Source organism: Theobroma cacao, chromosome 6 (assembly GCF_000208745.1).
Source record: "Theobroma cacao cultivar B97-61/B2 chromosome 6, Criollo_cocoa_genome_V2, whole genome shotgun sequence".
In the NCBI taxonomy this organism is placed as follows: Eukaryota; Viridiplantae; Streptophyta; class Magnoliopsida; order Malvales; family Malvaceae; genus Theobroma; species Theobroma cacao.
In genome coordinates, this window is record NC_030855.1 from 3192268 (window position 1) to 3203529 (window position 11262).

At 33.7% G+C, this 11262-nt stretch overlaps 1 protein-coding gene across 1 annotated transcript; it reads right to left on the minus strand.

Moving 5' to 3' along the window:
* LOC18595377 (homeobox protein GBX-1) lies at nucleotides 4939-10047 on the minus strand. Its single transcript, XM_007023294.2, has 5 exons — nucleotides 9494-10047; nucleotides 7510-7560; nucleotides 6974-7036; nucleotides 6762-6878; nucleotides 4939-5580 (listed from the first exon to the last, which is right to left on the minus strand). Exons 1-5 carry the CDS (start codon nucleotides 9830-9832, stop codon nucleotides 5371-5373), a joined length of 780 nt encoding a protein of 259 aa, XP_007023356.1. The 5' UTR covers nucleotides 9833-10047; the 3' UTR covers nucleotides 4939-5370.

Genomic DNA, 11262 nt, shown 5'->3' on the forward strand with positions numbered 1-11262 from the left:
GGGGAGTACCGGGTCGTAACACAATATCTACTAGACATATATTTACATCATAGATCTTGAATCTAACAAGATGAATATCCATATTTTTCTTCAATAAAAAAAAGAATATATACAATAAGAAACTTGCAAGTTAACATAAAAAACATTTAATGCATAATTAAAACTCATAACAAGAATATATCATCTAAATATAATAAGAACATACTGAAGAATCTTCATAATATAGTTATACTAAAATATATCAATTACTATTAAGTTCATTCTTGGATATTTCCATAATCATTCAAATCATGAATTCCTTTTCCGGACAAAAAAATCAACAATGGATATTTCCATTATCAATCATATAATCAATTCTTTTTAGGGTGGACAAACATCTTAATGTGTTATATCAACTTGGTCATGGTTGAAATCATCACAAGATGTTTTAGTTTTCCTAGTAATACTTGATTACAACAAGTACGTGACTAATGGTCTTTTATGCCACATCAATGATAATACATTTTCTATATTCTTTTTATTCTTTCCATTTTTATCTTTTCGTTATTCATCCACTTCTAGTGGGTTGAAAGTATTCATCCACTTTTGGTGGGTTGAAAGTATTCATCCACTTTTGATGGGTTGAAAGTATTCATTCACTTTTTGATGGGTTATCCACTTCTAGTGGATTATCAATTTTTAGTGGGTTAGTGGGTTAGTGGGTTAAGGCATTTGTCCACTTCACTTCTAGTGGTAAAAAAATTCTTAGATTTTGATGGTAAAATTATTATCCACTTATGGTGGTAAAATTATCCATTCACTTATGCTGATAAAATTAGAGGAAATTGTGAGAAATAACCTTCCTCATAAGCCCAATTCAAAAATACCATTTTTTGTAATTTTAACTATTTTTGGTCAAATTTTGGTATGACTTGACAATAATACCCTTTAAACAATTTCAGACAAATTAAAATAGTTTCAGTTTTCTCTCTCCCGCCATCCAGATAAAAATTTCAAAATTAAATCTTGATTTCTCACTCTGCTCAAATATGTCTATCTCGCCATCCAATTCACAGATATGACATCAAGCTCTTTCTTATTTTGTTTAATTTTTTTGGATGGTGGATCTTAGGGTTTTTAAGGGAGATAAACTACGATTTTGCTCTTTGTAAGCAGTGATTTTGCTCAAGGAGAAAGAACAGCTAAAACATGTTTGATGGGTTTTATGGTGGTTCACGGTTTTGTTGTGTTTGGGATTGGGATGATTGTTAAGCATGTTTGCTAAGGATTTTGATTTTTTTTTATAGGATTTTGAGTTGAAATTGTTCAGGAAATATTTTGTAAAAAGGGTAAATTTTGTTTTTGTATAAGGGGAGTGAGCAAGACCTTTCGATAAGGATATATTTTCTCTTGCTTTGGAGGATTATGGAGTTTTGTAACCTATATTTTATGAAATGCACAATTTCATGGCTTAGCAAAAAAAAAAATGTGTTTTAGGTTCTTGAGTTTATTGATTTATTTATGGAACCCCAAAATTGAGTTTACTGATTTTTAGGTTTTGCGTGACTTAATCACCGTGTGACTAGTTTTTTGTCATTAAGTGATTAGTTTTAGGCATTATGTGACTAATTTTTATACATTGCGTGACTGATTTTTAAGCAATGCCTAAGTCACACAATGCTTTACTAACTAGTCACACAATGCCTTACTAACAAGTCACGCAATGCCCATCAACTAGTCATGTAATGCCTTATCAAAAACTAGTCACGCAATGCCCAAAGTTAGTCACGCAATGCCTATCAACTAGTCACGCAATGCCTTATCAAAAACTAGTCACACAATGCCTATTAACTAGTCACGCAATGCCTAAAAACTAGTCACATAATTTTCAAAAATCACTAAAACTACTGAATTCCATTTAACAAGATCAACAACTTCAAACGATGCACCATATTCCATTTAACAACATAATTAACAAATATGAATGTTCAAAATGTTCGAAAGTTTTTCTTCATATATAAAAAATCACTCTAAAATGTTTAAAAATGCTCAAAACGCTCACAAGTTTTCTTCGTGTATCAAAAACTACTTAAAAATGCTCAAAATGCTTAAACGTTTTTCTTTCTAGTAAGAAATACTCTAGAGATGAATAGTCAGGTGAGGAAAGCTCAAAAAATATGAGTCAGTTTGAGGCGCAAACCTAAACATACTTGACCCGTTAATAGGTTTCGGGTCGAGGCGCGGAGCCTGGAGAATAGGTCAGTTTTATTAAGGATAATTTTGTCTAATTTTTTTTTCTCTTGGCTAAAAACAGATAAAATTATAGGGATGACCATTCTTAAAAACGCCTTATGCCTCAGGCCCATTTATGAAAAATAATCATAAAATTATTCATCCACTTATGGTGGTAAACTTATCATTTGAATTAAAACAGTGATAGTGTAAATTATTATAATGACCTCTTCCATGTTCATGATCATAATTATTAAATGATGTTGCATTTATTTTAGGGAATGGATGGATTCATGACCATGACCATAATTATTAAATGATATCACATTCACTTCAGGGAATCAACGGATTTATGATTTTTTTATTAGTAGCTCGTTTGTTGCATTCACTTCAGGGAATGAACATTTATGATTTTTTATTAATAGCTATATAATAGCAAATTCACTTTCCAATCAAAGAACAAAATATAACATATAATACATTATAGCAAAATTCATATTAAAGTTGAATTTTAGGGAATGAAAACACCGAAAAGATATCAAATCACTTACTTGATTTGCTACAACTAGAAGTTAAAGGCCAATCATTGAAATCCTTTTAAAGCTTGGAGATGATGAAAACAAAATAATACCAACACTTACCTAATTTGCTAAAACCAGATATCAAAACAGATGATAAAAACAAAATAATTTCAAAACTTAAGAGATCTAAGAATCATGTTGATAACGTATTATAAAATAAATCTTAAGAGAACAACTATAAGATAAATATAAGAGAAAGTATTTAGAAAGAAAGAAAGCATTTAGATGGAGTTAAAAGATCTTATTTAAGTGTGTATTTACAAATGAAGTGAAAGAGCCTATTTATAGCCTAATAACCCCTTATCTAGATTGATTTTACAAGATGAAAATAATATTAAAAGATTAGATGGATTAAATCCTGATGTTGATCCAATCTAATTTACATTTAAATCTAGATATACGTAGCATAAATGGATATTCACAAAAATATTCATAATTTTTTTTACTTTTACAATTTTGTAATTTTAATATTTTAAACATTTGACTTTATATATTTATTAGCATAAAAGTTCAAAATAAAAAAAAATCATATTTAACATAATTGTTGTTATCCCTTTTTATTGAAGTTAATTACAATTCAAAATTTGAATCTTCACTCTCCCACAGATTTCTTTGTATACATGTTACACATCACTCATTGGCCCATCGTCAATAATAACATGGGTTGAAATTATTGAATTTTTAGTAGAAACTTCCAACTTAAAATCAATTGACTATAAGTGTTTATTTAGCTTGGTTTTTTTTTTTCAATTTATTTACCTCTTAAAAATGGAAGTGAGGTCAAATAGGATTTTTAAAAAACTCTAAAAAAAATAACTTTTTTAGAACAAAACTAAAAAAAAAATTAAAGAAAAGCTTTAAAAAGGAGCTTCTTCTTCTCTTCTCTTAAACACGTTAATTTTTCAGGAAATACCTCTCTTTCTCAATCAACCTCCCTCTCCTCTCCCTTCCTCTGCAAATCACCCTTCTCCAACGCATTTGCAATCTCCCTCTCTTCTACCTCTTTCTACAAATACTACTAGAAAAAAAAAAACAAAAGACCTAATAATAGAATAGCAAAATTTAGGACTTTTTTGTTTAGATTAAAGAAAAAGAAGATTCAAAATTCAAAGTTGCATCCAGATATTATTTAAGTGTTCTCTCTTCTTCACTAAAGGATTTTAATGTCAAATACATGATTTCCTCTTTTCTCTTCTTTCTTGAGAAATTGAAGCATCATAGTCTTTTTGCTTGCTAAATTAACAAAAGTCTAGTACTATTACCACTACTATCTAAGTTTGAGAGTTATTCTGTATCTTTATAAATATGTTTGATTTTAATATTTGAAATCATATATAAACCTATCACATGACATAAATCAATTGAAGGAGATCCACAAATGAAATAGTGTCAGCTTTGATAACATACTAAATTTTTTATATGGATATCCAATCTAAAACCAATTAAGATAAACTTCTATTATATTTTATGTCCAAATTATGCTTAATTTGACATATATTGAAATTTCTTTTATATCGTGGATTCAATAAACATTGTTTTGAAAATATTATTTTAGGACTAGACTTTAGTGGATCTGAATCCTAACATATTATACTAGTTAGGGAAACTTTGAGGTGGAAACAATCAATGAAGGCGAAAAGAGAGAAAAATGAGGAAAAGAGGACATACTTAAGCTGTAAAATCCTGCAAAATGTACACAACACAGGACAGCACTCACTCTCTCTCAAATGTTTCAAGCTTTTATTTATTGTTATTCAAGTAGGTACTTATTCTTCTTCTAATGTCATAAATTTGTTTTGTATATTCACTTAATTATGAAGTTGATTATTTTTGGTATCCATTCTTTTGCTTCCATTTTAACCTACTGCAGGTTCAACTATACATGTGCATTGACCAAGGCTAATCACAGTGATACTGGTTGATAGGTCAGAGGTCTTCCAACTCTCAAGCCAATGAATGAGCCAGTTTATGGCGGCGCACGCCTGTTTTACTTAGCAGTAGCTAGTAGCATGCTGACGTCCCGTTACTCCCTTGAGCCAGATAACTAAAGCAAGACTTGGCACAAACAAAAGCCAATGACACAGTAGCTAGATATATATAATATATATATAGATGAAACCTTAAAGCAGCTTACATAACAAATGAGTAAACAGAAAAGGAGACCATTAAATTAGATTATTGAAAAAAGAAAAGGTACCCACTCATGCAATTATCTATCGAATAATTACAGTTAATTATATCAGTTAAAACATTTCCTGGAAGAGAAGGGATGAGGGTTAGCCCCAACGAATTTTGGACAAAGGTAGAAGAAACCTGAAAAGAAAAGAATCTGACTTCGTATCTAATGTGTTATGATCTCTACACTGCCCTCAATACCTTCATTAGAGAAAATAGGCTTCCGCAGCAAGGTCAAGAAGCGGTGAAGGAATTGATTTTACTACTTACAAGAAATGGCAAATGCAGTTAGGACTATTAACCATAAATCCCGCTGGCGATCTTTAACTCCACTTTAATCTTGGGGGGAAAAAGAATTATCAATTTACATCTCTCAGCTAATTCCATAAACAACTTCACTACCTCAATCGTCTCCAATAGGAAGATTCAGATCTGGCAGCATAAAGGAAGCCTCACAACTTGCCACGTCCAGTACAGATACTTCTCTTTTGTTGCACCCAACACTAGAGGGTTGATAAGCTACTTCTCTTTGCTGGGATAACTCTGAAATAGTATTCTCTGGTTCAGGACAAGCCGTAGTTGTTTTGGTTGCCTGATGTGATTGATATTCAAGCTGTAGAGAGAAATTGGAGAAACAGTTAGGTCTTATTCAGCATCTCGCCTCCATATTTAGCTACTTGCAAATATAAAACAACTCAGAGAAGGAGATAGCACAGGTTCATTTTTTAACAATTAAGGACCCCTTACTGTCACTGCATCCTCATCAACATTATACAGCTAGAATCAAATAAAAATGATTTATCATATAAATATATGTATATAACTACAATTATTATCAGTATACACCATTAACACCATAGTTACCAGTGAATGTGGATGAACCCATAGTTGGAAGCATATGCAGAAATGCTGCTAACTTTACCAGCCAAGTATTTTGATTACAATTCTCCATACAAAATTATAATAACAGTAACATAGACCAACCAGCTGTCTTAAAACAGCATACATTCCACACACCAAAAAGCACAACTAAGAAATTCTATGCAAAACTCAAAAACATTCACAAGAAATGCGGGCCTCTCTAAATGAATATCAGCAAGATGCATACAAATCTTTTCTTAAGATCAAAAGCATTTTTTCTGCTATAGCACAAAAAATTACATTCAAAAGTACCATTCCATGAACATTAGACTCAAGTGACAAATTAACACTTGTGACAGATCATAAAAAAGTTCATTACTGTAAGACCATGAAGATTCAAGGGCCCAAATTTTGCTAGCAGACAATTGCAATGTCTATCTGGGACTTCTCTACACTAGCTGCTAATGCCATAGCATTACAACAGCTATAATTTGGATTATTATGCCAAATTTCAAAGAACCATAGATATCAAAATACAAATTTTCATTCAAAGTTTAATGAGTGCATTTCAGCCATGAAAATAAGCTCTGATCCTATTACAAGTTCACAAACCAAACACATAAGAAATAAATGAGATTGGTTGTTTTAGTCTAACTATAAAGAAATAAAACCATGCACTACAAGATAAACAAAGCGATTCTGAAATATTCATTATCCTATGAAGCTTAAATTTGTGGTATATACTGCAAACCATAAAGGAATTATAAGAAAATAAAATGCTGAACTGTGTTGAAGTATTGCCAATGAAGTTATGTAGACAAACTTTTGTCTGTCATCAGCATCCTCACTTATGTCCAACACAAAAAGGCATCCATGCAAAATGGCAAATGCACTAGCAGCCACACTTGCTGAAAGAGGAAGAGAACTCTTCACCTTTATTCTCTTAGAGCTCTCATTTGTGGCTTTCTCTTTCTCGAATTTGAGCTTTCTGCTCAAAGTTTCATTTGTGGCTCTCAGACTCTCAAATTTGAGTTTGACCATGTCTAATTCCTGCTCAATTAGCATAAAGTTAGATATTCCAAAATAGAAATATCCAACTATAAAGGGGGATAGGGAAGACTGTAAGTAGAAGTTAAAGAACCTACACTTTTCAAACTCTTATTTTCCTTTAAGTGCGAACTCATCTCCTCTTTAAGTTCAGGTAACGTCTGCATACAACCAGAATTTCAAACCATTATCAGAAATAAATATAGGAAAAGAAGATTCTAAGTGAACTTGTCCTCTTTGATAACACGTCCGCACATATAATTCAACTACATTAATCTATTTTCAAGCTATTAGAGTAGAACTTTGGTCTCCAAAGTTCCTGCTATTGCCATCAAGGCAAAAAATTAAATGCTAAATATGGTGACAATCAATTTGGAAAGCATTTAATACTAGAAATGACGTGATAAGACCGTAAAAACATGCTAAATTAGTCACACTCCACATGTCAATTTTCATACAATAATCTGAACAGGACAAATCTATTATGCAGTCAATTACGGTCCATAGAACAGTGGGTTAGAACTTAGAAGAATATATATATATATATATATACTAGACAACATCAATAAGGCCCCAAGCCTATTGTTCCATGCAATGTCTAGAAAGAGCAGGTCATAATGTTGAAAATCTTTACCTTTTTCCTTCTAGACCTCTTGGGGGGAGTTGTCTCGTTCGTAGCCGAAACCTGAATTATATCACACGTGGGGGAACATATAATAGTCAATAATCTTATTCCTTGTGAAATTTAATTATTTATACAAATTCGGGACGGGGAAACTTCTGTCCAAAAATCACAGGCGTAATGAAGATATGGGGACATATAAAACAATAGCGACTATTCTTGAAAACGTTGTTGTGAAACATTGAAAATCAAAGTCATTTTCAAGAAGAAAAGCCAAAAGTAGGCAAAGATGAAGGAAATATACCAGAAGAGGAACATTCCTACGAAAGTTCCCCCCACCCACCAAAAATACATTCCTAAAGCAAGTGGCAAGCGTTTACATTTATAAAAATACGACGTAGCAGCATGCCGCGGTTGTATAAGAAAAAACCAATAGCTTGCTGCCACTTCAATACCCCAAAAAGAGTCACATGGGATGCTCGTGACCGACTTTGCCCCTCTGGCCCTTTACCACGTGCATTCAAAACTTGACCCTTTCAAAACCATAAGAAGCCCACCCCCCACACACACAGTTCAAATGCAAAGGTAAGACCCCGCACAATCCCAAGTCCCCATCCCTAGACTTCGGTTGCTTCTTTATCCACACCTTTTCTTTAAATAAATAAATAAAAAGAGGATATGATTTTAAGGGTTTGGTAAAACCAATAACCAACAAGTCAGCTTATGCCATAAATTTGGTGACAAAGTGGTCCCCACTTCAATGAACTTATAACACAAAAGAGTCCTCCCAGTTTGCACCTAAAAAGGGCTTTTGTCTTCATTTTCCCACAGCCGGGTGTTTTTTCTTTTTTTTTTTTCAAGTCTCTCAATTCAATGGCTCCTACTTGAAACATTAATTTGACCGGAATTTCACCCTTTTTGGACCCAAAGCTCCCTCGACAGGCTGTCACTTGTGGGAATCACTGCCCAATCAATAAATGTTTTTTCCCCTACAAATATGGGACTTTGTTTTTGCGATCAAAGCTGTCATGCAGATCCAATGATGACACCTGAGATCTAAGAAGAAAATGCTGGGTGCGATCACACTGAATCATTCCCCTTTGATGAAAACACCCAAAAAGAACGCATCAAAGTGCATAGCCACTAACAACACTACACCAAACTACACGCAGACCTATTTTGCCACGAAAACACGCCACCGATAATTCGGGCCACCATATTATTTTTCTTGACCACGTTGCCCCTCCACAACTCCGAGGAGTTTGACCAATGTTGGGGAGAATTTCGTCATTTTAACGGAACCATTTAAGGTATTGACTCCGACAAGGAACTTCGATTTCGGGACACTAAGGACAGACAGTTGATGGGGAAAGCTGAAGACACCGGAATGACGAAAATGTCCATTAAGGGAAGGGTGTTCTAGTCTTTTTCAAAAGTAGATATGACACGCGGAGCTTTGTAATAGTAATGAAAGTGAAGGGAGAAGAAAACGTGACTGTCTATGCGTTGAATGGAAGTCACCACAATTTCTCTTCGAAGCATAAAAGAAATTCTAAAAAGATTATTTGAACAAAAAAGAAAAAAAAAGGACAGTCATAAGTTTAAAAGTAAAGGGCATTTCAGTCAACGCAGTTTGAAGACAAAATCCCGTCCGGTGGCCGGAGAGCATGCCCGATCTGACGTTAACGTCCTTGGAGATGCACGAGAAATCCCCATGCAAAAAGGGCATAATCGTCCTTTAAAAAATCTTACACATAAAAAGAAAACAAAAACTCCGAAAAGAAATGAAGCCCTAAAACGGAAAATCGAGCTGACAATTGCCAAAACAAGAGTCACCTAAAACGACGCAAATTTCGCACTTTTCTAAGGGCAATTCCGTCAAAAACAAAAAAAAACGGCGACTACAAGAAAAACCACCAAAATGAAAAAACCGAGTCAACGACACGACTCACTGAGTCGTAAAAAAGAAAAAAAAAGAGGTAACACGTAAACGAACCTTAGATCTAGCGTTACCAACCGGCTTTAAAGAAGGACGGCTAGACCCCTCGGAGCCGTCAGCACCGCCGCCTCCGCTAACCGATGTGCCACTGCTCCATGAAAGTGGAGTGGTGGGGCTGGCTCGTGCCGGCTCGCCTTTCTTCCTAAGCGCCTGCTTAGACCGACGTTGACGGACACTCCACTCGAGTTGCAAAGCGGGCGAGCCACAGTTGTTCTTCGCTGACTGATTCGGCGGAGGTGGCGGTGGCGGAGGCTCCGCTTGGGCGAGGCTCAGTAACACCTCAGCCACCAACATGTCATTGGTTATCGCTTCTTTGACCCACTCTTCTTCACTCATACTCCAACTTGGTTGAGTTTCCAACAAATAAAAAGCCAAAGGCAAAGAAAGAAAGAAAAGAAAGATGGTGGCGAAGAAGAGAACGAAAATAAATAGGGGGGTTTTGAATTTATATGTGAGAGAAAGAGAAGAGATGCTATGTTGACAATCTTCGCTTTTTTCAATTTTGTTATTTATTTATTTTCCCTTATTGGGGAGAAGGGGTTCGGTCTCAAAGTTGTGCGGATCGATTTTTTCTTCTTTTTCAGTTTCTTTTTCATCTTCCTCTATCCATCAAAAATTGTTTTTGAGGTGGGGCCAATCTGACACGTGGCAGGGACCGTCCAGTGCGCGAGGTTTTGTGCTTCATGTTTTAGATTAGTTGGGAGAGCGGGGGTAAGGGTCAAAGACTCAACCCCAAAGGCTTCAATGGTGGTCCCATGCACGCTCGTCTAAGGCGCGTGCAATGTGCTGCACCGCTCGCATGATTATTATTATTATTATTATTATTTTTAGGTTTATTCTAAAATTGTAGAGCCTAACTTAGGTAAAAGATGTATTTATATAAAGTGGTGGAGTATAAACTAGTTACCACATAAGGTACATACTTGTCCCTTTATTGATCGAAATTCGATGTAGTAATTGAAAATATCATTTATGGTAGCAGTAAATTAATCAATGTTGTGCCTCAGCCCACAGCTTCTTAGCTCCTTGCCTTTATATATACATACACCTACTCTTCTTTGGTAACTACCAAAAATACTCTAATTTTTAACTAGGATGATTACTCTAAAAAGAAATCTATTGTCCATAAATTATATTACCTTGGAAGAAAGCTTGTTATGTGTTGACTCACCTCGAATTATTTATGAGTATAATTAATCTTTTAAGGAGCATTTTGATTATTGAAACAATTAGGATGAATTGATAGTAGTGATTGAAACTACGGTCATCACTTTTTAATTTTATATTTTTATTTTAAATTAAATTATTGACGTAATTCATAATTTTATTATTTATTATTTATATAAAAATTTGAATCCATTAATATACATTACTCACAAGGTAATTTTTTAAAAAAAGAAAGAAATCCATTAATTTTTCTTATAACTTTATTTCTACATATCTTAGTTGCCAACTCCCTTTATAGGCACAAGAGGGCAGAGGTGGCCCTACATTGTAGAGAACTATCGCACTCACCTCAACGTAAGTCCTGTCATTTGCACTAAAAGTTCTAATTTGAAGCTTCTTTATTATTTTATTATGTGTTTTAAGTACAAAATAATTTTAAAAAAATTAAAATTACTTTAAACAATAAATTTTATAGTTATGGTCTCACTCTCCATTTATATTTTATGTGAAATGCATTGAATTTTTATTTTGAATTTTCAAAACATTTGAATTATTAAAGAGGTAATTTTGTAATAAAAAAAATTAAAAATAAGTGTTTT